Source organism: Aaosphaeria arxii (assembly GCF_010015735.1).
Source record: "Aaosphaeria arxii CBS 175.79 unplaced genomic scaffold BU24scaffold_4, whole genome shotgun sequence".
Taxonomy (NCBI): domain Eukaryota; kingdom Fungi; phylum Ascomycota; class Dothideomycetes; order Pleosporales; genus Aaosphaeria; species Aaosphaeria arxii.
In genome coordinates, this window is record NW_022983477.1 from 841,913 (window position 1) to 867,884 (window position 25,972).

Below are 25,972 nucleotides of genomic sequence, written 5' to 3' on the forward strand. Positions count from 1 at the left end.
GCTACAAATATTAAAATACAAGAAGCGCTGTATAGACATCATTTCTGTCATATCATAGCAGTCGGACCGTTAAGACGAGGAAGCGAACAAATGGGTTCGTTAGGAAAGGTTTGCATTGGCAAGCCAGCGCCTGACTTCCACTGCGACGCTGTCATTGAAGGCAAGATACAAAGTCAGTCAAATCTGCAAAACCTGTCAAAATGAAAACAGGAATATTCTAGTCTTTTCATGCTTTACTAACATACTTGTAGAGGTCACACTGAACACCTACATATCACCAGCACGTCAAAGATGGTTGATACTACTCTTCATTCCTGCCGCATTTTCTTATGTCTGCCCGACTGAAGTTCTTGCCTTTGAGAACTGTCTCGATGAATTTCATGATCGCAGATGCGATATTGTATTCATTTCGGTCGACACAAAACATGTTCTCTGGCACTGGAAGAACGTTCCAAGGCAGTATGGTGGTCTTGGGAAGATCAAGATTCCACTTCTTAGTGATTCAAATCATCGCATGTCAAAGGATTATGGGGTGTTAATCGAAGAGGAAGGTGTGTCACTACGTGGTATGTTCATTCTGGATGAGGTCGGCATTGTGCAGCAGGTAGGATTCTGAACTTTGGACTTATGTTAGCCGCTTCCAAGGGTGACTGACTCACGGCAGGCAACTCTGAATAATGTCACCGTGGGACGCTCCGTCTTGGAAGCCTTGCGACTACTAGAGGCCTTTCAAGCAGTTGCAAAACATGGTGTTCTCTGCCCCATCGATTGGCACCCTGCCACTGATACGGATGAGATGCTCAATACCATTCCCAACACACTTCCAGACCCATCTGACGAGCACCTCCTCAGACTCCAAAAAGAATTCGGCGATACACTTGTCACTGACTTAGACGCAAAACACAAATCAAAGGATCAGTCGCCAAACCGACCGAATACGTTGGGGGAGAGGCTTAGTAGTGACAGTGTGGCGATATCATCCAGCCAAGAGGGATCAATGAGATCGAGGGAAGGCTCTCTCCGAAGCAATCAAGCTGGGTCCGTAAAATCCCTCGACGACCTGTCGCATCCAGCTCTTGGTCCTTTGGATCCTATCCCTTCTTCTCCAGACACATTCTCGAGGATAAACAATCTGCCAAACAATTCACAAGAAGTTAATAAAAAGACGTTGTCTCTTCTGAAAGTAGAGTCCACATCAGCTCCTCCGTCTGCAAGCGTTACCCCTACCCCTACACCTTCGGCACAGAACCCACCTCGACAGATTACCAGAATCAATGCTCCTTCAGGGTCAGTCAGACAATCAAAAGGTACGTATTTGTAGTTATGATGTCTTTGATATTCCTTCATATCCAAGACAGCCATCTCACGGGAAGTTCAATGATACTAATAATACTGGCAAGGTTACACCAATGGACTCGTCCCCCCCAATTTGTCCAGGCACAATACCTACGAGTCTCGAAGAGGAAGCCACATCTTTCTTGAATTTGCAGATCCAACCCTGACGCCAAAGCGTTCGCCTCCTCCGCCTGCCTCCAAGTTGTCACCAATATCGATACAAAGTTCTTCGCCGAAATTATTGTCACGCACCACATCTATGAACCAGAGTTCCCGCGGCTCGACACCGAAACTGGAGACACCGCCACCGTCGGGGAAAGGGCTGATGAGTCCTATTGGTACTGGCCAAACACGACTACAAGCGACCTTCGAAGCGATTAAAAAGATGAGTTCAGGCCTGGCAAGTCCGAAACTAGACCTATCGTCTAGGAAGAACAATGGAAAGATTGAAACCAAGGAAGAGGCTGAAGCGGGTCCTGGGTACTTTGATGCTGTTTCTTGAATGAGCATATACCTAGTTGGATCATTGAAAGTGCGTTCAGCGCTTCATAACCGCTACATTTCGGTTGCGTTTAAATTTAATGTCTGTATATGTTTGATTTAGTGTTGATCCTTTCTATTCTCACTGTGAGATGGTCATACTGTATTAGTACGATATTCAAGCAGTCAGCAGGTCGTTCCAAAGAAGTGAGACAGGCATTCCATCCGTTTTATTCTGTTTTCACAAAGAAAATTCCACCATCCTATCAAAGCTCGCTAAAAGTAAGAAACATAAAATAGTATCTCTACATGTGTATCTTGAACCTTTGCTTGACCTGTTTTCTGCATTTCGGGCATTTCGTAGACCGGGTGGGAACATGCGAGTGTTTGACAGGAATAAGAATCTCCGCACACCACTCGCACATGATCATGTGTCCACAGGGCAGCAGTGCGGTATTCGCCAACTGCGAGTAGCAGATACTGCATGCTAACTTCTTCGTCATTTCCTCCTCTTCCAGGGGCGGAGGTCGGTCGTGCTGCTTATCCATATCGAGGTTGCGATCCGTGTCGGCGTGACGCATTGCTTCAATGACTGAAGAGACGGAGGCGGTGGCGCTCTCGATCAAAGAGATATTGCTGTTCATGCGTGCAACGGCCTCCCTAAGCTCGGATGTCGGTCGGCCTGGAATAGTAGGTAAAGATGTCGCGGTCATTGAATCTCCCGATGGCGCAGTGGCAATGGAAGCCCTATAGGAATCTGCGAAGCGGCCGAGCTCACCACGGGAGTCGTTCATCACGCTCCATAGGATATGTTGCTCGATACGTCCTCGCTCAACCTCGACTAGTCCATCGAGTGGAGGGGCCGATGTGTCGCCAGATTCTCTAATTCTCTCCGCTTCGTTGTATCGTGCATATGCACGTTGGTACATTGTTGTCAGTGGTGATACATAATCATCCTGTTCCACATCTTGGCGCGTTCCGAAGAGGCGAGTAAACCGTTCGCGTGCGCGTTGTTGGCGGATCGACTCGGATTCTGCAATGTCTGGCTCTGCAACTTGCGTGTCTGGAGACTCGACCTCTTCGTCCGATGCTGCTTCTAACAGATCGTCAAGTGCGGATTCCAGGCTCTGGTGTGGCTCTTCGACTGCATCTGGATCTTCCGACGACAGTCGTCTGCGGCGGAATCGATTCGCAGCTCTTGTGGCATCGTTGGCTCTCCGCGATCGCATCTCATCCAGAGTTCGAGGCAAGAAACCTGGACTGACCTCCTTCCACGGCTCTCCTAGAACCGACATACGGTTTTCCGTGCCATCTGGTTGATGGACGATCCGGTAGCCTCGATGGAACTCAAACCATCGCTCTAGGAAGTCTGCTTGATCCGGTACCTCGGGAATTCGGGTTTGTGATACCTCAAGTGGAGGATCAGTAGCAGCGAGGCGGTTGTTCCAAAATTCTGAAATAAATCATGTCAAATTTCTGGCTTGGAATTTGCATTCATTTAATGAAAGAGTACATATCACCATTGATATGCATTGGATTCAACGCACCTTTACAAAACCAGCAATATCCTTGCCACCTCGTCCCTCGCTGAACAAAACCAACGCCATCGATGTACACTCTATAAGTGCGTGAGTGAGGACGCTCATCGGCACAGGCACAGCAATTCAATGTTGACGTCAATCGGCAAGATGTGGCGAGCTTATGAGGGCAATGCAAGTCCAGCACGGGACAACCGCCGGTGAGAGTCCCCATGATTGAAAGACAAAAGACTTAGCTAGAAGTTTGCTAATATAAATGAAAGTCTAGTTTGACAAGTCACGAGAAGAAAAGTAGGAACTCTGATTGAAAATGGGATGAAATGGCCTGAAGTAAACGTCGGACATAACGACGATAGAGCCAGCCAACCATGTGGAGGGGCATCTAAGGAACTAATCTACATTTGGACGAGCACGGATTTTGGATGATCCAAGCTCCTACCAGTTCAGGTACCTCATCGCTAGGGTCCAGCCGACGTCAGAGATCGATAGTAAGCGGAGCGGTGCTGCCTGTATTCACAACGTTCTCGTACCACACTGCAAAGTTTGAATAGATACACTTGTTGGGTTCTTCTTTAAATTTCTTTTCAAATATCACAAATCACTCTCTGACTTCACAAACCACCCTTCAATAGCTGTAAGCTGACCTGGCTTTTCTGTACCATCGGGCGCAATCACGCTTCCAAACCACTCACCATTATCGCCAAAATGTCGACGTCCACGTTCACGCTTCCCAGATCCAATCCTCCATGCAAAGTAGCTCTCCCAGACAATCTCACTCAAGAACAACTACTAGAGTTTCCCGCCTTCAAAGACTGGATTTCAACACTCCAGCACACCTTGGCGTTGCAGGAACGATCTGACCACACATTCCACCGCGACCCATATCGACTCCGTCAGATCGACGTGCAAGCCGCCGATTGGTTTGGACCGAAGCATCTGGGTTTCGTCAAGTTGCAAGCGAAGATCACCACAGACAACGGAGAATGGGTGCCGGGTGCTGTCTTCCTGCGAGGTGGTAGCGTGGGTATGCTAGTATGTGAACACGCCGCTAAAGCCATGATTAAGTGTTTTTGAATGCGGAACTAACAAGGTAGATCATACTCCAACCCGACGACATCCCTGAGGGAAGCGAAAAAGATAAGAAGGTTATTCTGACCGTCCAGCCTCGCATTGCGGCTGGTTCGCTTGCCCTTGCTGAGATTCCCGCCGGCATGCTTGACGGTGGGAAACTTGCCGGCAAAGCTGCCGAGGAGATCAAAGAAGAGACGGGCCTTGAAGTGCACGAAAATGAACTGATCAACATGTCTGAACTCGCTATTTCGAGAGCATCCACCAATCTTTGGAAAGCGCAAGGCGCAAATCAACGTGGTTCATCACCAGACGCGAAGGAGGAGTTGAAAAATGCCATGTACCCCAGCCCAGGCGCCTGTGATGAATTCCTGCCACTCTTTCTCTGCCAGAAGAGACTTCCACGAAAGGAGTTGGAAACCCTTGGAGGCAAGCTGACGGGGTTACGAAACGAAGGAGAGAAGATCACGCTGAAGCTTGTCCCTCTGGAGGATGTGTGGATAGAGGGTGGGCGCGATGCCAAAGCATTAGCGGCTTTGGCCTTGTATGAAGGTCTTCGTCGGGAAAAAAGGCTTTGATTTTCTACCTATATACTTCAAAACCCGAGTACGCCATTATGTACCTCATCAGGTCGAGAGTCGCACTTTGTGCGTGGTGTTTTCATAATATATGTACCCTCTCTGATCTCTGAATGATATGCAGTGACCTCTATAATTTTGCATCTCTTTTGATAGAGTGCCATCTAAAACCAGCTGTTCTCGACCTGCGGCCTGCGCAGGGGATGTGCTTCCGTATTACTATTACAATATTAGCTCAATGATCATCGTTCAGAAATCTAAGAGGAACGTCTTACAGGACATATTCATCCAAGCTCACGACATGGGGCTCGGAAAATATCAGGTAAAAGTACTTCAGAGTTTCCGACATCCAGAAACTCTCGCAAGAATCAAGCTTCTTTGTCGGCAGGCCCTTCGGTGCCGTGACATCTGCGATAGACGAGTAAGCGAACTCGGTCTTGGTCGCAGTGCGGATGGCGTCGAACATGCGCCAAGCTGCCTCGAGTAGTTCGTGGTCTCCTGTTATACGGTACAGGATGAACACGGACTCGATCGCCTCGGGACGAAGGAGGAATCTGGGGTCAATGAGTTGCGTAAAGGCTGGCGGAAGACGGTCATCCTTGATAATCTCATCTGGCGTCTGGTCTCTCCCCATTCCAGCATCAAACTGCGCGGCACTCTTCCAGACTCCTTCATCCCACCTGCACTGGTAGGTGGGACACGGGACGAGTCGATAGATCTCCGGCATGATTCCCGACGGCATGGAATCGTATGCCCAGATACAGCCATTCACAAGTTGGCGCGCGACTCTTAGGTCTTCCGATCTGTTGAATATTTGGGCACCCATGCCTACCATGCCACCGGCAAAGCAGGCCAAGTGTTGGCCTTCGGGTATCAGTTTCACGTTGCCTGACAGACTTGTGCTGAGGCTACCGGCTACGAGAAGATCCTGATTCTCCGGGTTCATGGGTCGGAAAAACAAATGCTGCTTCGCTACGTCGATTGCAGTCTCGTACATCTGTCGGTATTTGGGGACTAATCCTCCGAGTAGAAGCCACTGCTTGGGCAGATATTCGTACAGAGAATCAGACATGCCTCCAAAGGTGAAAGACCGGTCGTCGTTGAAGACTTCCTGTAGCGGATTCACACGAATCGGGAAGAGGCCTGCGATCCTGGTCTTGTTTTGGTGCTTCAAAAGGTGACCCGAGATGCGTTCTACCGCATCAAAGTACTTATCATCACCAGTCAGTTGGCTGAGACGTGTAAACTCGAGGGTCAACGACCCTAATTCGGCACTGAGTGAGCCGGATAATGCTTCCTGCGCGCCACCGGCAGCAGCACTGTTGAATATTAGCAATGCCGAGTTACTGGGTTTGGTGACCTTACTTAACCCAATTCCACCTCGTGATAGGCATGCGATTCGGGGTATCGAATGCGGCATAAAGCATATCACCCAACTCAGTCGCCTTCTCCAACAGTATCGAATGTTTCGTTTCGCTCAAATCGTAGGCGCCCAGCAACCCACCAAGATAGCGGATCGTAGTTTCAAAAACATTCAACGTAGTTTCCATACTCGTGGTGAAATCGATCTCTTTGAGCGCCGCAAGCGCCTCTTTGAGCTCGTCGTCCAATCCCATTATAATCAACGTATCCAGGTTGTCGACAAGCGTCGCTGCGCGCTGGCCGAATCCATTCTTAAATCCCCCGGAGACCGGCGCGATCTCGTCCTGTAGCCAGGCATGTTCTTTGTATCCCTTCCACGAATGCTGAAATGCCTCCTTGACAGCTTGCTGCCTCTCTAACCGCTTTTGCTTATTGTGGTCTGTCTCCACGCCGAACCGGTGCTGTATCCGAGGAATCGTCGTGGGCTTGCCTGTAGGCAAGGGAACTATCGACGTCACTGGATGACGAATGGGTATATCTTTCCACTTCACAGGCTGTTTTAATCTAGCGGACGACTTGTCGTTTGCCAATGGAAATCGGTGATCGGGCTCCAGGAGCTCAGGAGAAAACTGGCGAAAGACAACGACAAGGAAGATTGCTGCGCTGCAGAGTCCTATGATTCGGCGGATGAGGATAGTCATAATTCTAGAAGCGCCCCGGCGAGCAGATTGATATCATTGACCGTGAAGTGAATAGCTCCCTAAAGTGTAACACGTTGTTATTAATGTGAATGTCCGGGGCCCGTTGGATCGCGCGACGCTGCCAGTGCAGCAGGGTATCAAAATAGAAAGAAAGGTGGTGAGAGGAGACTGCAAATATATATTGTCTAAGAATGACTATAAATACACAACTAAGATGTAAAGAGAGATGTCAAACTACAATGCAAATTGAAGCGCAACGGTCTGAGGTGGCCTGAAAGGAGTTCCGAGGAACACTGGACGAAAGAAGCTGAACTCTAAGATCCCCCGAGCCCTGCATTATCGATAAGCCCGCCTAATGCGCGTGATAACCGCGCGCAGCCTTGGTCGATCTACCCGCAACAATAGCAACAATACCTCAAACTTTCGGTCAGCAATTGCATTGTTGAGGGCGTCCTTCTGAATACATTAGGTACCCATGACATTACAATGGTGACAATACAATTGTTTACTCCCTATATGCTTTCATGACCCTTGCTTCACTCCGTAAAACTCTCGTTCCAGCTTCTTACTTCCACTTCACCCACATCGCATCGCAACGCAGGTAGAACTGATACCCATACACACAAATTGTGAAGAACGACCGCAAAGATGAAGTACAGCGGGTATGTTCAATGCGCTCCAGCTCCCCATGAAAAGGCCAATTCAATTCGCATACTAACTTCGAACAAGTCTCTACTTCATCCCGTCCCACGCAAACACACCCGACGCCTCACACACGACCTTCACCACCCTCCTCAACAGCATAGAGCGGCACTTCGAGCACGCCGTACGGCAAGGATCATGGTCTCTCACGCACCGCATGTTCCGCTCGACGCCCGAGCCAAATAACACACAGCCGCCGCAGCACAAACTCCAACACATACTGTACCTCACGCCGCAAAGCACGAGTAGGACCTACTGCTTCATACACGCCTTCACGCCCTCGAACTTCGGCGGCGCAAAGACGGAACCGCAATCAAATGCACCCACACCGCAGCCGGGGGGTTCGTCACAGCCAGGCGGCACCCCGCGAACGGATCCAGGCGTGGTGATATCGATTCCGTCGCACAACACCGAGACGCATACGAGTTTTGTGGGCAACCAGCTCCAGCCGCTGTGGGCCATAAGGCATATTTTGAATTTGGGCAATGGTGTTACGTACACCGTGGGTCAGTTCACGATACATTTGGGAGAGCTGGAGGCCGTGAGGACGTCGGCTACTGCGTCTTCGGCGTCGCCGGGCGTCGTCGTGTGCATATCGACGGTCGCGGCGGGTGGGGAAGAGGATGCGTCGCAGGACGATGAACTGAGGGATATGGGCTACACGTCGGTATCGGGAGCTGATGAGAATGGTGTTAATGGAGCGTCATCGGAATTCACAGGCGCGGAAGAGGCGATTCGCGGGCTTTGGGCGGTTCTCAGGGAGGGTGTCGATTTCGGCAGGGCTGAAGTGCGGGAGGTTATGATGGAAAAGGAGGGTCTGCAAGCGTCAAAGTTCGCCGAGTCTGAGGCTGCTGTGAGGATGTGGTGTGACGTTTTGAGACTGCGAGTGTAGGATGTCTCCGAGAAGTGTTCACTGGCCACATACATATTATCCAAGAGGCGGCGGGGGAATGACATTAGATAGGTCGTTCAGAAGAAGGCACGTTCGGATCGGTACCTTGGTACTTAGGTATACATCTATCATGCAGTTCAGACATTGGGAATTTGAGAGAATATAAGAACGTCACATGAGCAATCGCGAGCAGGTGCAATCATAACACTTAGACAGAGATAATTATTTCCTCCGACACATCCATCCGATCGACCTATTCCTTACATCCCATCTATCCCATTCCATTTGCTACTGTCATGATGAACCAAGCAACCCTACAACACATTACCCGCCCTCTTCATACCGGCGGGGAACAAAGAAACATACTACGAGTACAAGCGAGCATTTGTGGACAACGAAGGCCGATATGGTTTCATCCATATGTGAGACAAGGTTCACCCGCGCTCTGGCGTGCCGTCTTTCGGATTGTACTTTTTCCGCCGTCTTTCCCTCCTCCAATCCTTCCTCCTCTTCGTTCATGGCTTCAACAAGAAATTTTTGATCCCCCACCTGAATGATCCTTCAGGATCGGTTCCTTGCCACTTCACTCAACCTCCCTTTGACGTTATGTTGCCACGTCAGGCATAAAGATTAAGATAAAACCACAAACGAGAAAGAAAACTAGTTAGACAACCGGGGTGAAAAGAAAACAAAATTATTAGGGAGTGTGGATGAAGTTGAAAGTAGAAAAATGGAAAAGCTAAGTGAAGGGGTGGGAGTTACAAGGCAGTACAAAGCACGCATGCGCATAACAAGGGAGGAGAAATTGTAGCTTTCCAAATCAGATTACAAACGAAGTACTGTAAGCATGAATGATGTGATTCGCGCCAAAGCCCTAGCCAGAAACCAATTGAATGCAGAGGATATAAAAGAAATTGAAATCAAGAAGTCCTTGACTAAATGGGTGTAGATGGAACAAATATCGCACAACGAAGTAGAAGAGAAGATTGTTTGCCACGTGAATGAGACTACTGGGCACCAACTTCCTCTTCGGCCCAGCCTGGAAGACCACCGTCACCTTGGATCGCCAAACCGTAGCCTCCATTTCCGCTACCGAACCCACCAATTCCAGAGCTCAGGCTACCGAACGAGTTTTGCTGGGGTGCTTGCGATTGTTGAATTGGTTGGGTGAATGGTCCTTGAGTAAAGACGGGAAGGCTCACAGCACGTGAATGTTGAGCACGAGCATTGAGGTTGGTCGGAGCTAGCAGACCACCGACCGTAGTAGCACCTGTTCCGTTCGAGGAGCCATTGATCAGGCTGAAACTGGACGTGCTGTTATGGGCGGTGTGAGATTGGTGAGCCGGCGGCGGGGTGTTCATGTCGGCACTGTAGAATGCGGCCTGCGGCGAGGGGTAGGCTTGTTGCGACTGCTGTGGCTGCTGTTGCTGGGGTTGTTGCTGCATGTTATCATTCTGTTGCTGCTGGTTTTGTTGGGCCTGGAGATACATCATCAACGGGTTGTTGTTTCCAGTGTTCAGAATGTTGGATGGTGTGGGAGCCTGGATGCTTGGGAATTGGCCGTTGGTGCTTCCGCCTGATCCAGGAGCGCCAGAGCCTGTAGGTGAAACTGAAGGACCGGGTTGACCACGGTTGGGTTGTAGGCCACTGATTGGCGATGGTGATTGAACACCGTCACTGCCGGCCTGCTGGCTCTGGCCCTGGTTTGAGTTGATCTGACGAGGAGGGTTACCACATCGGTCTTTGCCGAAGTTCACCTTGAATCGCTTGTACTCCTCACGTCCACGAATAGCCTCGATGGCCTTGATGGCATTTGCAATGTTCGTGAAGTTCACAAAGGCACAGCTCTTCTCGCGGAGAGTGTTAACGAGTTCAATTTCGCCGTATTCAGAGAAATCCTGCCTCAAGCGCTCCTCCGTCCATGATTCGTCGAGGTTGCCGATGTAGACATTGCGAGAGGCTCCGCCGCTGACAGCCAAAGCAATGGCAGGAGGCAAAGCACCAGAGTGCTTGCCCCAACCAATCTTTAGGCGACGATTATGGATCATGAGTCCCTGAAGGTTGCTGAGGGCGTAGAACGAAGCAGCGGAAGTGGGGTCGATAAAAGTAACAAAGCAGATGTGCTTGTCTGGAATGTAACGAATATGGTGGAGCAATCCACCGCGAACCACGTTGCAAATCTCCTCGATAGTCGTCTCAGGATGAATATTGCCAAGGTAAACAGTCCTGTTACCCAAGTTGTTCACGCCTCCAGCTGAAGTTGCTACGGCAGCAGCTGCAACAGACTGCTGAGCAAGAGCATTAGAGATCAAGTCGCGGTCCGCTCCGTTGAGGACATGGGCATATCCTGGAGCGATTCCAAGATACTGCGCGGCGTTCTGTTGCTGTGTCTTCGAGACGTAAGCACATCGGTCCTTACCGTAGTATACTCTCCTAGGCGCCTGCCATTTTGGCTCTTGAGGAAGCTGTGCAACAGCCTTGATAGCATTGCCAATCGACAAGAAGTGAACGAAACCAATTGCCTTCTCCCTTACGATTTTGACGGTGTCAATGGGGCCAAACTTGCTCAAGTCCTCGCGAAGCTCATCCTCCGAAACATCCTCTGGCAAATTACCGAGATAGACATTGCGGGAAGCACCCGACTGCTGCACGGCAAGAGCTACAGACGTAGGGACTTGGGATGGCTTTCCCCATCCGATCTTGATGTCTTGTCCACGAATGGATAGCTTCTTCAAGATAGCATCTGAATGGAAATGGGTAGCAGAGCTGCTATCAAGGAAGGAAATGAAGGCACAGTTCTTGTCAGGAAGGAGCCTGACGGACTCAATCTGGCCGCTCCTGACGTGACCAAGAATCTCCTCGGCAGAAGTCTCAGGGGGAATGTTGCCCAAGTACACAGTCCTGCTTGTGCCAGATACCAAGCCAGGAGCAATTGGCATAGACGAGCCAATCCCTCCGAGACCCTGGGAACCGTATCCCGAGAAACCTCCAGTGGGGGATTGAGGTCCAGCAAAGAAGCCTGGACCGTTCATGCTGGTGGGGGACACAAGGTTCTGGTAAAGTTGAGGCGAAAGTGGCTGCTGCAACACGGGGCTACCCATCTGGTTGGGTTGGTTCTGATGTTGCTGTGATTGATTCTGGCCGGCAAAATTGGCGAAGTTCTGGTACTGTGGCGAGGCAAAGGCAGAGGGAGAACCTGGTTGAAAGGGGCTACCTAGCAACAGCTGCGATGGGAGCAAGGGAGTGAAGTTCATGTCGAATCCGGTCCCGGGAGTCTGCAAGTCCGCACCATTTTGAGAGTTGGGAGCAAGCCTGCCGGTATTGATCGAAGGGATGTTGGACCTCTCGGGGTGCCTATCAGCATAACCTGGCTGGTTGGTATGAAAAGCTCCATGAGAGAAGCCAGTATGTCCACCATTCATTTGCTTCTGAAAGCTCGTCTGTAGGCGGGGGCCGCTGGGGGCATTAGGGGCAGAGTCGTGGTGCTGCATTCCGAGAAGATGCGGGGGCAGGAAGCTGTCCCGCGCGTTTTGAGATAGAACAGCCGTGGCGACGGTGTATTACTGCGTCCGGTCTTCCAAGACCTGGACAGCGAAAGTATATGGCAGAAGGTACAAGTCTGGCGGAGACGTTGTGTGAACGGGACCAACCAGTAGCGAAGAAAGATGCTATTAAATGGTGTATAGTCCGATCTGTTGCAAGTTAGAAAATGTGGCAACGCATCGATGAAGACAGCAAGTGTACTTGATGGCAACGAAGAATGGATGGGGGGTGAATGAATATTGAAGGACAGAATACGAGGTGACACGCACCAAATGGAACGACAAAGGGGTCCAACAGGCGGTCAAGCGTGAGGGAGCTTTGAGAACGCAAGAGACGACAACACAGGGGTTATCTCGTCTGAGTCAGAGGGCAGGCTGTTCTGAGCGATTGAAGCTTCTCGAGCAAGAGCAATGACAGCGAGTGTCGAGCGGTTGCAGGTGCGAAGTTGATTACGGTATTGATGGCTCGGAAAGTGTGGTTTGGTAGAATTGGGCGCTGAGGCTTTCTTGTTGTTGTGAAGATGCGAACGGACTTGAAAGAGCGAACAATAATAATGAATGAAGCAATAAGCAACAAGCAACGAGGCGAATTGTCTTTGTCGTATGGTACGACCCTCGAAGGTGAATAGAAAGGGAGGTAACGAGTGGATGGGATAGAAGAAGGAGAGAGAGGAAGGTAGATAGGTAGGAGGTGCGGTGGAGAGGAGAGGAAGGTTGAATGGAGAAATGGGAGAACGAGAGAGAGAGAAAGAGAGACGAGGGCTAAGAGTAATTAGGTGGTATTATTATTAGGGCGAGGGTAGGTAGGGAAGGTACGAGCTGTTGTATTAGGTGTTAATAGGGCAACTACGGTACGGGAAAGGGAAGGGGGAAAGTTGTCTAGTAATGGACGGTGGGACGATGATTCTTATTGGTTGGATTTCTTTGGTCTGGGCAACAGAACAGAGACAGGAGAGAGAGAGAAAGACACCACGACACAGAGAGAGAACAGAGAACAAACTCCAGGAAGAGAAGAGAGTGTGTGAATAGAGAGGAACAAACAGAGATGCGATCGACCTAATCGGGGATAATTCATATTCCTCTTTCGAACGCAATTCTTCTTTCGCTTCTTCTTTCTTTTGCTCTTCTCCTCAATACCCCTTCAATCTAGCCACTCCCTCTCCCTCTTCATATGCATGCACCCATCATTTAATTATCATTATTACTGAACCATGTGCATATATGTAACTAGCTAGGTACTTGAGGTAGTTCGTAATGGTATTTTATCACGCATATGTAATTAAACAACCCATCCCTTTCCTATCTGTTTTCAGCCCCTATCGTCTTGTATGATTCGCTGTCGACTTTGTCCTCCGATCGTTCGCCGCCCATCTGCATGCCGCTCGTCGGTCATTCAAATTCAAATTCAAATCAAACACCTCTGGCGCCGGCCCTGCAGCCCTGCATTACAAGCGCTAGTCAGTTTTTGCTGCGATGAGGCGGTTTCTGGTGGATCGTGGAGACCCGGCACCATTGTTTTTGACCTCAGTAATAACATACGACGTATGCCTGTCGGTGCTTTACCATTCATCTGGAGCTGCCACGCTTTATGATTCCATCTCGTTTGCTGGTTGAGGATCCGCACTCTGTGACCATCTCCTACACTGCGTCGTGTTCTTAATCCTTTTCACATATAGGTAGTACGTTTCATGACAACGATTCGCCTAGAAATCTCGCTGAAGCCAGCAGATAGGTATGCACCGGATAATACGCTCCAGTAGACAGACAAAGACACAGTAGGTGCATACATATTACGGGTCCGATACTTTAGGAAGAATGCCACTGGTTCCACCAAGAAAAAAAGGAGACTCTTTATGTGTCCACTGCGGCTTTGCGCCTGTCGTTCCTGACTAAAAGTCTAGCCCTCGCCTGGTTCCAAACCAATTTGGCAGATGGCGTTGCCCGTTCTTCAGAAACGGGAACCTAACTTGGCGGCGGACGGCCAGAATTGTCGCGGAGGTGTGCGATAGCGTGGTCGAAGGGGGTCATGAACTGTCTGTGCCACGGCGTCTCTCGCCGAACGCACTGAAGCATCTCTCCATTGTTCCTGTCAGGGGCTGACACTGCAGCGGAGCCTTTCAGGGCTGGCAAGCGTTTCTCCCCGATCCAGTCGGAGGCGCATTTCTCACGTGGGAGAGATGTTCTCCTTTGACCAGCCCTTCTTTATGCCCTACATAATCGTATTAGATGCTGTGTGCAGATAACATATTATACATAATACAGTACTCCGTGCATAGAATCTCGTCTGCGCGTATAGTTTGGCCTGACACATGATGCAGCTCTTGGACTGGAAAGGTTCGGGTGTAAGATCCATTGCATGGTGCTCTAGTACTATTGAAGGAGAGGAGAAATCCAACACGCCTAGTACGGAGTACATGAGATCACCAAATTTAAGAACAGGTCATGGAGAGATTAATGTCCACCTAGACAACACTAGCACCCACCGGCGGGCCTTCGCTGACGATACTGGCTCCGGCTTCTTATGTCATCAATCCGGGGGTACCTAGAGTTGTGTGTGCGCGTGTGAACATCAGGGGCCGGAGCTGTAGATAGTGGAACGGAAGACTTTCCTCATGCCTGGCGTTAAATGTTGTTCGTTGCAAAAGAAGCAGTGGAAACCATCAATTTTTCCAGGAAATATCCTGGAATTTTCGATCAGCTGCTTTTCTGGCGCATTAAATAGGTATCTATTACACGCGTCTACATGATTCAGTCATAAATTTTACTGCAAGCTATGATGTCGGGACTCGATGTGGTTAGAGGAAATCGACTAGCGTGCCTCGCTTCAGCCACTTGTGGCGTTGACCGCAACGTCTTGGCTGATCCAACGTCCAAATCTCTACTCGGCTCAATGTTTCGTGTCCCTCCAATCCTCAGTTGCGAATTTTCAGGATGTCGGGGGTTTATCCAACCATCTTTCAGTCCGCCGTTGTGGCCACGGCCCTGAAGGTGCTCTTGTTCCCAAGTTAGTACGTAGTAATTGAAAAAGGACATCTGCCTAATGGAGTGAATACTGATACAATTTGAACAGTAAATCGACTGATTTTGAAGTTCATCGCAATTGGTTGGCGCTGACACATTCTCTGCCCATCAAGCAATGGTATTATGAGGTTCGGCTGCCGTAAACTTATCATTTGCTTGAATTTTTCAATTAATGTATGGATAGAAAACCTCAGAGTGGACTCTGGACTATCCTCCATTTTTCGCCTACTTTGAATGGATACTATCACAAGTAGCAGCATATGTCGAGCCGGCACTGCTTAACGTCAAGTCTTTAGAATACGATAGCTGGCAGACCATCTACTTCCAGCGTACTACGGTCATTCTGTCAGAACTTGTACTGGTGTATGCTCTGCATGTTTATGTGAAGGGCGCGAAGTCTAAGACTCTTGCTCACGCTGCAGCTTTGTCCATCCTCCTCTCCCCAGGAGTACTCATCATCGACCATATCCATTTCCAATACAATGGCTTCCTGTTCGGTATTCTCGTCCTGTCTCTTGTCCTTGCGCGGAACGATTCGACATTGCTCTTGAGTGGGATCTTGTTTGCTGCGCTGCTCTGTTTCAAGCATATCTACCTTTACCTAGCGCCGGCCTACTTCGTCTTCTTACTACGCGCGTATTGTCTGAAGACATTTTCCTCATTCCCGTACATTGGTATTCGATTCTTTAATTGCATCAAGCTAGCAATTGGTCTATTCGTCACGTTCGCCAGCGCATTCGGACCTTTTGTCAAATGGGGTCAAATCGAGCAACTGTTGTCTCGTCTCTTTCCTTTCTCTCGGGGTCTCTGCCATGCCTATTGGGCACCAAACATCTGGGCAATTTACTCTTTCACTGATAGAGTGCTAATTTACTGTAAGCGCTGTTCACATCGCTGAAATGGACTCCCAATCTAACTCGTACAGTGGCACCCTACCTAAAGTTGGAGGTTGACCCCAACGCTGTTCACAGCGTTACTCGAGGTCTAGTTGGCGATTCTTCGTTCGCTGTGCTACCGGACATTACCCCTCTGACATGTTTCCTATTGACACTAGGATTCCAAACTGTGAGTGTTGGGATCTATTTACATGAAAATTGACGACTGACATTAGACAGCCCTTCTTGCTTCGCCTACTCTACAAGCCAACTTGGGAAACATTTGTCGGCGCTGTCACACTTTGTGGCTATGCCTCGTTTCTTTTTGGCTGGCACGTCCATGAGAAGGCCATTCTCATCGTCATAATCCCATTCAGTCTCATTGCCCTTCGCGATCGTCGATACTTTGGTGCATTTAGACCGCTCGCGGTCGCAGGTCACGTCTCTCTTTTCCCCTTGCTGTTCACAGCGGCCGAGTTCCCGATCAAGACCGTGTACACAATTCTATGGCTGATCCTGTTTCTCATAGCTTTTGATCGCCTCGCTCCTGCGTAAGTGCCAACTTCTCCTTGCTCTTGAAATTACCACTAACGGTGTTAGATCACCCCACCCTCGAATCTTCCTGCTTGACCGTTTCTCGTTGATTTATATTGCGTTGTCGATTCCTCTGATTGCTTACTGCTCTTTGGTTCATGGAATCATATTCGGTAGTCGACTTGAGTTTCTACCGCTGATGTTTACGAGTACATACTCCGCTATTGGCGTGGTTGGTAGCTGGCTGGGGTTCTCTGTAGTATATCTTGATTCTTAGAGTGTAAAATTAAAGGTTCCTCTCTTCCGATTCTTCGATGTACGTTTTATCATGATAAATCACTGAAGGCCATGTTCATATCATTTCCATGGTAAGATTTCCAATGCCCCAGCGGCACTGAAATAATGACCTATGGCGCGTATATTATATGTCTCTTGCTTTAAATACTTTCCCGTGTTAAGAAAGGTTTTCTCTAGGATTGCATAATTTGATCAATGGACCCTGGTTGCCTTTCGTTCTCACACGCTGTCAGCCTAGAAGACTTGTAGCGGAAGGTTAGCATCCAGCGCATCTCAGATTTCCTATTTGGGTAATCTGGAAAAGCATGAGAGATATAGAATAGTAGATGAGGTAGATTATTCAGGTGATTCAAGATCGTTGGAAACGGCGTTCGGCGGATGCGGTGAATATCTTTACCCTGTTTGCCTCTTGGGGTAGTGGGTCATCGTGACCTATATGCCTAGGTGGTGGCTCGAGGCGATGCACCGTGAAGTTATATGTGAATGGGTAAGTACATAAAGCCGTATAATTGGGCACGAAGGTCTCTTGGGTTGTTTGGCCTAATTAAGCTACTTGCAGCAATCAGAACGAGTACAAATACCCCTGGTGGCCGCTGTGTTAACGTGCAACATCATTGACGAAGTGTGTGATGGTCCTCTGGGTAGTTGGTGGACCCGGTCGTTAGTCATCCACATCTATTGGCCGTGTCGCCCTACCTCTTTGATTCTACCCTATTTCGCCTTTCCTTCTCTCTTACTTTTCTTTTCTATTGTGATCGCTCCACTCGCCCCCGACTACACGTCAACCAACACACTATTCAAGTTCTCAGGTGGACGCGCCGGCAAATATCAAGACGCGTCGCGAGACCACAGGCGGAACCGCGAACGGTTGCGACAACTTTTTGAAGGACAACAACTGGTCGCTATTCGAGCTATTTCCCACCTTAAACACGTTCCGGAGTAGCCATTGTACCTCACAGCAATCCAGAAACGCCTTCAGATATCAAGTTTTACGCGACCAGATCTCCGGGACACCTCCGCAGCACCTCCGCAGGGCTCCCGCAGATTGCGGATGCGGAAGCTATTTCGGCACCTTTCGAAGATTCCTATGACCAAGAAGTTTGGTGAAGATGGTAGGGAGACATGGAAACAATAATTCACGTCAGGATTTCTGACCTGGACAGGTTCAATTCAAGCGGAAACCCGTCAAACTCGAGCCGTTACCTCCATCTCTCAATGACCAGACGGAGGTGCGCCATTCTCTCTACCCACTGACCCGAGCACACTAAGACTGACATTTCTGGATAGGTGTGGGCTATCGAGGAGACAGGAGAGGTTTTCACGGAATACGACAAGTTCCTGGCAAGGTAACTTCCCTATTTGACGCCATTGCTCCGCCATTCACTGACATCATCGCAGACGCGACTTCTATTCACAGGCACGTCCGCCCGACCCAACGCCCGAAATTTGTCCCCGATCCTGAGTTCCTATATACTAACCTTTATTTCAGAAAGTCTTCACATGCGAATCGACCGGACACACGGGGTACACATATTTCGAAGCTAGAGAGAGCGAGGTTTGCAAGCCACACCATGTTTGGGATCTAGTTATTCATTAACGCGAATATAGATGGAGGCGTCCAAGGAGATCAACAGTATTTTCCCTGAGGGCTTAAGGTCTCGTGTACTGGAGTTTGTGCAATTTCGAAATACCGCGAGGATGGACGATCTAGGTAAGTTTGACTTGTCACGCACTGCGAGTTGATCATACTAATATGTTTGCAGTGAATACCGTGTTCGACGTACGTTACTACATATTTCGCGTCTGGATAATAACTAACAATTCCTAAGCATTTCAGAGAGCACTATATGGTTGGCGACCGAGTATCCGTTGAACACGAAAACACAAAGCGATATGGGGTCATTTCACAGATTGTTGATCAAACCTCGAGGATTCAAAGCATATACTCGAGTCATGCACCGGACGACCAATTTCGATCACTTGTATATCACATCACCCTGGACGGATCAGGAGAAGAGTTGATTCGCTATAAGGCGGCGGAGCTACAGCGTGACCGAAGGGTTTACTCGAAACTGATCTTGAAGCAATTCTTACGAAGTGCCGTATCAAGGGAAGCATGGAACGGTGCGCCTTGGATTGTAAAGGACCACCTCGCGAAACGGTATCGGATTAGCACCACAATTCCCAAGGCCAAAACCCGCGATGCTGTAATGGCGGCGAAGAAGGCAGCAAACTCTACAAATCATCACAACGCTTTACATCACAATGGAACAGGACCTCTGAACGGTACAGCTTTGGGCAATGGACAAGGGGCCCTACCGCCACACCATCCCGCCTTTCTCAATTTCTCAATAAACCCTCAATTTCCCTTCCACGACCCCAATCCACCTGCTTTACTTCCGCCTCAAGGACACGACAACCTATATCCTCGTCCGTACCATGGCATACCTCCGCACCACCAACCGCCCCATCCGCAAATAATACCTCCAGGCCCAAAACCAGAGGATATGCTTCCTTCCAATCTTCCCGCCTTTTTGACAAACGCGCTATATCTACCAATCGGGCGACCCTTCATAAATGGTGTAATGCAGACAGCACAGTCGGAGATGCAGCGTATTCAGCAGCAGGAGCAGGAACAGCAACAGTCGCAATCAGGACAAAAGGCTCAGCAGCCACGACAGCGACCGACGCCGCCATTAGCGAAGCCGTTCGAGCCCATAAAGTATCCTATGGAGGATCTAAAGATAAAGCAACCCCGAACTAACATCTCACGACCGCCATTAAAATTCCTTTGCGACGATGTACCTGACGGTGCCGATCCTCCAAAGAGAGAGAAGGGTGTTCTAATGAAGAGCGTGGGTCCAATTCTGTGTGCATGGGAGACATTGAACGTTCATGATGGTGTGTATGCGCTGGATTCATTCACCATCGATGACTTTGTGGATGCAATGTGCTTTACTTCTGAGGAGGTAGACTGTGAACTTCTCGCCGAAGTGCACTGCGCCATATTGAATCAGCTCGTGGATGAAGAGGGAGAGCTCCAAGTATCGATTCCCTCAGTTCCAGGAGCTGATGACTCTGAGGACGAGTCGAGTGAAAGCGAGAGCCCTGAGCCCGAGCCTGAACCCGAGCCACCAGCCCGGTCAACTCGTAGCAGCATGAGGAAATCTGAAGCGAACGCATTGGCCAAACAACGTACGCCGACACCAGAGCCCGAAGATCTCCACAGAGCCCCGGAGTTCCTGGAAGAATTCGACTGGATTGAACGATGCAAGCTTCGATACTTCAGCGAGGGTGGATGGCAATCCATCCTTGTTGGTGTTCTATATGCCCTCTCTTTCAACTCGTACCAGAAAGAGACTTGTGAGCAAATACTTGCTGAGCTGGTTCCAGCTGATGAGGATCCGTCTATTGACAATATTGCCCTGAACTACAAGCATCTCGACGTCAACTTACGCATAGCCGCCCTAGAAATGGTCTTGCAATTGACTGTGACTACGGAGACATTCCGTGAACAGCTTGTCGCCGCCTCACAGGAGTTGACTCGACTCCGCAAGGACAAGATCGAGAACCAAAAGAGGCGTAAAGAACTGTGAGTCCATGCATACTCTTCTGTTTATTTCCATAAGAGCTAATTAGAATAGTGCCGACGAGCTGTTTAAACTTGACAACGAGCGGAAGATTCAACTGCCGCTTAATGTACCAACTTCACCGGAAGTTGTTAAAGAAGATCAGGACGCATCTTTTTTGAGCGAAACCAAAGAAGATACGGACGCCGGAGTCGAGTCTTCACCAGAGCAAAAATCGGGCAATCGCAAGCTTCGGCACACGAAACAGAATAAGCGCAAGCGGGAAGCGGACGCCATCAAGAAGGAAAAGGCCAAGAAAGCGAAAATCGAAGCCGCAAAGACCAAGCAACAGAAAGAGTGGGACAGACTTCTAAAAGCGATCGACAAGAAAAAGGACGATTTGAAGGAGTGTGAAGCTACCATAAATGAGTTGGACGAGGATCTGAGGGAAACCATGGTCCATCGTTGCAAGCTTCTTGGAAAGGACCGTTTCCTGAACAAGTATTATTGGTTTGAGCATAACGGCATGCCTTACGGCGGTGTTCCAACAAGTTCGACAGCCAGCTACGGCTACGCAAATGGTCGTCTATGGGTACAAGGGCCAGATGAGTACGAATTTCAGCCCAACCTCGAAGAACCTGCACTATCACAAGACAAAGAGGAGTTTGGCTTTACTGTTCCGCAACGAAAAGAGAAAGAGGAAGGTCTAACCCATCTGAACGCATCCACGGAATGGGGGTATTACGATGAACCAGAAGAATTGGACCAGCTCATGGCTTGGTTGGATGAGCGTGGCATTCGAGAGAAGGCCCTCCGCAAGGAACTCCAAATCTGCCGTGATAAGATTGCGGAGTATATGCTTAAGATGAACAGCCACTTCGCAGAGCTTGAGAAAGCCAAGACTGCTGATGAACCAGTTGGCACGCGAGTCTCGAAACGAGCCAAGGGGTATTCACAGGCAGAAGCCACCGCAGACCGATGCCTTCTGTGGACCAACAGCATCATGAGAAACGAGGTGGGATACAGCTATATGGAGGAATATGAACCTCCTCGTAAGAAGAGAGGTAGCGCCAAAGTTACGAAAGCCAAAGGCAAAAAGTAAGGTGTGGCTCCATGGCCACACCCAAATCACACAAACATCAACCATAACGGCCGATGAACGGTGCCGCTGGCCCTTGCGCGCACTGTTATTCTCAGCCCATTCCATGTGGGTAACGATTTATGAACAGCATGTCACAGCAAAGGCGTTTCTCGAAAGACACTCTCGATTATGCTTGAACAGTGATCACCACCCTGCTGGGGTTGTCGGGGCACTGTCTTGGAGTTTGAAGTCTGGAGGTTTTTTTAAATGTGTGTTCATGCATATATGGGGTGTTGGGGGGCTCGAAACCATCCTGTTGAAGGACTCATTTCTGCCCGGAGGTATAGATCATCTACTTTCTTGCAGCAATAGGCGATTGCTCAGCATGTTTATCTTTACATAGCATTACATGAAGCTTCACTGCTTCTGATATTGAGGTCTGGCACTAGAGGAAACATACTTCCAAAGTATCAATGTATATACAAAATATCTCTACATCAATGGCCCCCGTGCTTCTAAACAAATAATCATTATGTATCAAAAACTGATGAGAGACGTAGTGGTTCTGTTGAATTATGGTATCTTACATAATCATCGGTCTTGGCGGCCCTGGAACGCCTGCTGCAAGGGCAGTCTTCGCGATCACGGCCGGGCAAGGGTTACAGCCATCAACAGAAGCGGCGACGTCCATTTAAGCAGCCCCTGTTGAGCCTGCACGACATCTCGCCGCGCAGAAGACACATACACAACCAGTTCTTGGGGTCTCTGACCCCCATCGCGCACTCGTACCTCTATCGCCATGTCTGCAAATGGCGCTCACAAAGGTGGTTCAAGCCCGCGACAACACGCCCCCCGCTACCTGCATCTGGCTAACGGTGATAGCGCGTCCAGCTTCGACAGCCGGTCGCAAGCCCAGGTTGTTCGACATTCGCATCGTAGAGGACACACTCAAGGAACTGAACGAAAAGGATGGCCTAACTGGGACCGTATCAATTAAGCTCAAGAAGCCGGCACCTCAACCCTCGATTCCAGGCAACTGGAAGGAGAGTGAGACTCTCAGTACGTCTCCCCTGGAGCTCCATGAATTTTCCCTGGACCTCCATAGAGCTTCGCATCAACTAGAATTCTGCGGACTATCGCCGACATTGTCGTTCTGACGTATTTCACGACCATTCGAAACTAACTCCCCCTAGATATCGATGCCCCCAAACCTAACGATACCGACTCTGCGCACCCTCTCGTCAACCCAGCCGACGAGAAGATCCGATCTGCCTTTCCAACAGGCCGGCCCCTCGAAGACAAAGTCGATCTCGTACAATGTAAACACTGCCGTCGTCCCGTTAACCGCGCCGCGGCCGCCAACCATACCCGCGATTGTCTGAACAAGAAGCAGGAGAAGCTTAAGAAGAAGAAGGAGGCGAAAGAAGCAAAGGATGCAGCACTTCGGAAAGAGAAAGGTGAAGATGAGGACGGTGGTAAGAATGCTCGCAAATCCGCCATCAAGGGAGCGGTTGACGGCGACGGAGCTAAAAAGGGCAAGAAGAGGAAGATTGACGCAGATGCTGAGAAACCAAATGCTAAAAAGAAGAAGAAGGACGAGCCGAAAGCGAAACCGGCGAAGACCAAGGGTCCGGTTGATGTAGAGAGGCAGTGTGGTGTTGCGCTCCCGAATGGTGGTTTCTGTGCGAGGAGTTTGACGTGCAAAAGTCACAGCATGGGTTTGAAGAGAGCGGTTCCTGGCCGAAGTCTGCCATATGACATGCTTCTGGCGCAATATCAGAAAAAGAACCAGGCAAAACAACAACGTAGGTGTATTCTTTTCACTCTAAATACAGCGGCACGTGACTCACCCTTTCTTTCTAGGTGCTGCAATAGACGCGAACGCGCCCTTGCCCGAGGATCTCGAGCCCTCGGGTGCGGTTGACTCGGACGAAGAAAAGGAAGCCATCATGGCTGCACTCACTCGATACCGTCCGCGACCAACGGCAACCTTTGTGCACGTGCCACAGAGGTCTAAGTACCAGTACATCCGAATGAAAGATATGCTCCGTTCTGCTCTCGGCGCACCACCTGGCGGCGGAACCATGTTTTCGAATCCTGCAGCAAATCCTGACATGGGAGCTAATCGCGGACTATCCTTGAGCACTATGGGTGCACCCAACAGCGCGACTGCGGAGAACTTCCCAGGCATGGGATTCTCGACCCCCCTGAGTGCCGGCCTCGATGGCTCTGCAGGCGGCCTCAACCCAGGCAGCAGACGACAAAGCTCCATAGGCATGGGAGTCTCCGGAAACGGCCCGCGGCAGATTCTCCCAGGACAGTTACCAGGCCCCGGGCCGCAACAACGCAAAGGAAGCATGGCGAGCGTTGCAAGCGCAGGCGCATCATAGACTTTCCTTCCCGGACTCTTTCGACGGGTTCGTCGTGTGTCGTTACTCCAAACACTTCTTCGTTAGCGCATCATCCCGTGGCTAGGGGAGCGTGCAGCATACGGTGGTTTATTTCTTCTTCTTTTTTGCGTTTTGATCATTTCACCACGGGGCTAGGGACAGGCGTTAGACACATCAACAAAGATACCCTCTTTTATCGGGCCGGTCGTTCCAGAAGGACTCATGGCTCATGGAATCACCGCTATTAGTAATTTTACAACATTCATGTACAACAAAGCATTCAAGACGATGGCGATGGCGGATGAATGGAAGCGTGGCATGACTTCAAGTAAAAACTCATTCGAGTTTAGTCTAGACGAGAATCATTATGAGCAGATTGTGTGTGGGCTTATGAACCGTGTGTGTGTGTGTGTGTGTGTGTGTGTGTGTGTGTGTGTGTGTTTTTCGATTCATTCTGATATCCTTAGAATATTCAAATATTCTAGGTAAGCCCAGGGAGTATCCAAAGTGGGCCAAACGTTGGGCATGTGGTGATTGCAAATACTGGAACAGACTTTTGTCTCCAGGAGTTCCTCATTCCTATGTATTCCAATATGAGATGACGTTCACGATTCATCCAATTGATCAATCCTTCTCCCCAAGCCCGCCCCAGTACCCTGTCCTCGCCTTCGGCGCGACAGCACGGAAATGCTTGTCATCGTCATCTCCAACTTCATCCGCCAGGTCGTACTCTTCGTCGGACTCTCCATGGAAATAATTGTACGCCCCCCTATCGAACTCGTCTTCGGAGCTCATTTCGTCCTCGGGGTAATCGTTCGCGTAGTAGTCTTCCGCGTTCTCGTCCTCGTCATCGGTGTCGAACTCCTTATCACTCGTGTCCTCGCCAAACCACCATTCTTCGTCCTCCTCGGCCAGTACGATGAATCCGACCGTGCCCTCGAACTCTGGAATGTTTCCGTCCGCGTCGGGCATAATGATCTCACGGACGTATGTGTCGTAGACGTACTCGTCGGTGTCTACGTCCATGGCATCGGCGAATTGTTCCGGATGACGGTCCTTGTAGCGCAGCTTGGGCACCGTGGGCTTGAATTTGAGTGGGGATCGGTGGGGAGTCCCTACTGCTGCCTTTGCTATCTCTTCATTCTCGACCTGCTCTGAGAACTGCTCAAACTGACGAATTGTTTCTTCCGAGGGGCCGAGGCGGATAGGCTTGGGTTTAGCCGGCGTGCTGGGCTGAGATGCTTTGAGGCGGTTTGCGGTGTTTGCTCCCGGTCTCTTGAGTGGTGGTGAGGGCTGGGGTTTAGGCACAGGTATCTGGTGAATAGTTTCTCCTTCTTGTGAAACATTCTTGCCGTCGTCATTTCCTTCTAAGACGTGTGGTCGTTCTACGAGTACCCGCTTTCCATCCGTGTGAGATACGTGGAAGCGACGATTTGGTGTTTGCGGGGGAGGTGCTGCCAAAGTTCGCGACTCGGCGGAATGCGGGACTCGAATGCGCCTCCAGATCACGGTTCCATTTCTCGTATGCCCTTTCAATCGCTTTCCTCCTGGGTCAGCGGAGGCGGGGGTGTCATCTGCTGCAGTACTTGATTGCGCTTCAGCGTCTCGATCGAATTTCCTCTTCAGCGAAGTCGTGGAAGATGATGGATGTAGGTCATTGTTGAAACGCTTGTTATTGTGCTCGACCACTACACGAATCAGTATCAGACAGGCAATGGTCTTCTGTAACTTTTGCGCCATACCTAGTGAATCCACAGGCGCCTCATTGCGCTTTCGCATCACCGACAATGTTTGTGGTGCGTTTGTCGACATCTTGGAGAAGATATCATGAGAATCTGATATCGAATATTAGTAAAATGTGGGTTATGTATATATGCACCAATTTGGAGCTTCGTGGGAAAGTTGGTGTAACAATGAAGCAGGGATGAATTGACTTCAAGGTGATGTCTGCCCAGTGGGGCAATGATTGATCGCGGGGGCTTGGAAGGAACGTGCGTCGGACCGCCG

The 25,972-nt window shown here is 49.8% G+C and overlaps 9 protein-coding genes across 9 annotated transcripts; 5 read left to right on the forward strand and 4 right to left on the reverse strand.

The window, feature by feature from the left end:
* Positions 1–90: 90 nt before the first annotated feature.
* BU24DRAFT_491747 (thioredoxin-like protein) lies at positions 91–1,837 on the forward strand (the record flags this gene model as incomplete). The annotated part of the gene is made up of 4 exons (XM_033533837.1): positions 91–172; positions 252–604; positions 665–1,307; positions 1,401–1,837. 4 exons carry the CDS (start codon positions 91–93, stop codon positions 1,835–1,837), a joined length of 1,515 nt encoding a protein of 504 aa, XP_033383850.1.
* A 191-nt stretch (positions 1,838–2,028) lies between these two features.
* On the reverse strand, positions 2,029–3,675 carry BU24DRAFT_421816 (uncharacterized protein). The gene is made up of 2 exons (XM_033527818.1): positions 3,363–3,675; positions 2,029–3,268 (listed from the first exon to the last, which is right to left on the reverse strand). Exons 1-2 carry the CDS (start codon positions 3,565–3,567, stop codon positions 2,121–2,123), a joined length of 1,353 nt encoding a protein of 450 aa, XP_033383851.1. The 5' UTR covers positions 3,568–3,675; the 3' UTR covers positions 2,029–2,120.
* A 150-nt stretch (positions 3,676–3,825) lies between these two features.
* On the forward strand, positions 3,826–5,127 carry BU24DRAFT_421817 (nudix hydrolase). Its single transcript, XM_033527819.1, has 2 exons — positions 3,826–4,385; positions 4,448–5,127. Exons 1-2 carry the CDS (start codon positions 4,059–4,061, stop codon positions 4,997–4,999), a joined length of 879 nt encoding a protein of 292 aa, XP_033383852.1. The 5' UTR covers positions 3,826–4,058; the 3' UTR covers positions 5,000–5,127.
* BU24DRAFT_491750 (glycoside hydrolase family 47 protein) lies at positions 4,979–7,334 on the reverse strand. Its single transcript, XM_033533838.1, has 3 exons — positions 6,365–7,334; positions 5,275–6,318; positions 4,979–5,218 (listed from the first exon to the last, which is right to left on the reverse strand). Exons 1-3 carry the CDS (start codon positions 7,060–7,062, stop codon positions 5,164–5,166), a joined length of 1,797 nt encoding a protein of 598 aa, XP_033383853.1. The 5' UTR covers positions 7,063–7,334; the 3' UTR covers positions 4,979–5,163.
* Positions 7,335–7,467: 133 nt separating this feature from the next.
* BU24DRAFT_421819 (uncharacterized protein) lies at positions 7,468–8,829 on the forward strand. The gene is made up of 2 exons (XM_033527820.1): positions 7,468–7,724; positions 7,792–8,829. Exons 1-2 carry the CDS (start codon positions 7,711–7,713, stop codon positions 8,654–8,656), a joined length of 879 nt encoding a protein of 292 aa, XP_033383854.1. The 5' UTR covers positions 7,468–7,710; the 3' UTR covers positions 8,657–8,829.
* Positions 8,830–9,663: 834 nt separating this feature from the next.
* Positions 9,664–12,147, reverse strand: BU24DRAFT_461760 (uncharacterized protein; the record flags this gene model as incomplete). Its single annotated transcript, XM_033531925.1, has 1 exon — positions 9,664–12,147. The coding sequence occupies one exon, from the start codon at positions 12,145–12,147 to the stop codon at positions 9,664–9,666; it is 2,484 nt and encodes an 827-aa protein (XP_033383855.1).
* Positions 12,148–15,074: 2,927 nt separating this feature from the next.
* On the forward strand, positions 15,075–22,054 carry BU24DRAFT_390829 (glycosyltransferase family 57 protein). The gene is made up of 14 exons (XM_033525086.1): positions 15,075–15,206; positions 15,269–15,347; positions 15,404–16,094; positions 16,145–16,284; positions 16,335–16,645; positions 16,695–16,782; positions 18,089–18,154; positions 18,213–18,271; positions 18,324–18,373; positions 18,419–18,510; positions 18,534–18,636; positions 18,689–18,705; positions 18,755–20,517; positions 20,570–22,054. Exons 1-14 carry the CDS (start codon positions 15,130–15,132, stop codon positions 21,594–21,596), a joined length of 4,563 nt encoding a protein of 1,520 aa, XP_033383856.1. The 5' UTR covers positions 15,075–15,129; the 3' UTR covers positions 21,597–22,054.
* Positions 22,055–22,226: 172 nt separating this feature from the next.
* Positions 22,227–24,355, forward strand: BU24DRAFT_421824 (SCA7-domain-containing protein). Its single transcript, XM_033527821.1, has 4 exons — positions 22,227–22,399; positions 22,476–22,634; positions 22,769–23,380; positions 23,439–24,355. Exons 1-4 carry the CDS (start codon positions 22,375–22,377, stop codon positions 23,963–23,965), a joined length of 1,323 nt encoding a protein of 440 aa, XP_033383857.1. The 5' UTR covers positions 22,227–22,374; the 3' UTR covers positions 23,966–24,355.
* On the reverse strand, positions 24,326–25,887 carry BU24DRAFT_491755 (uncharacterized protein). The gene is made up of 2 exons (XM_033533839.1): positions 25,708–25,887; positions 24,326–25,653 (listed from the first exon to the last, which is right to left on the reverse strand). Exons 1-2 carry the CDS (start codon positions 25,775–25,777, stop codon positions 24,590–24,592), a joined length of 1,134 nt encoding a protein of 377 aa, XP_033383858.1. The 5' UTR covers positions 25,778–25,887; the 3' UTR covers positions 24,326–24,589.
* Positions 25,888–25,972: the final 85 nt, after the last annotated feature.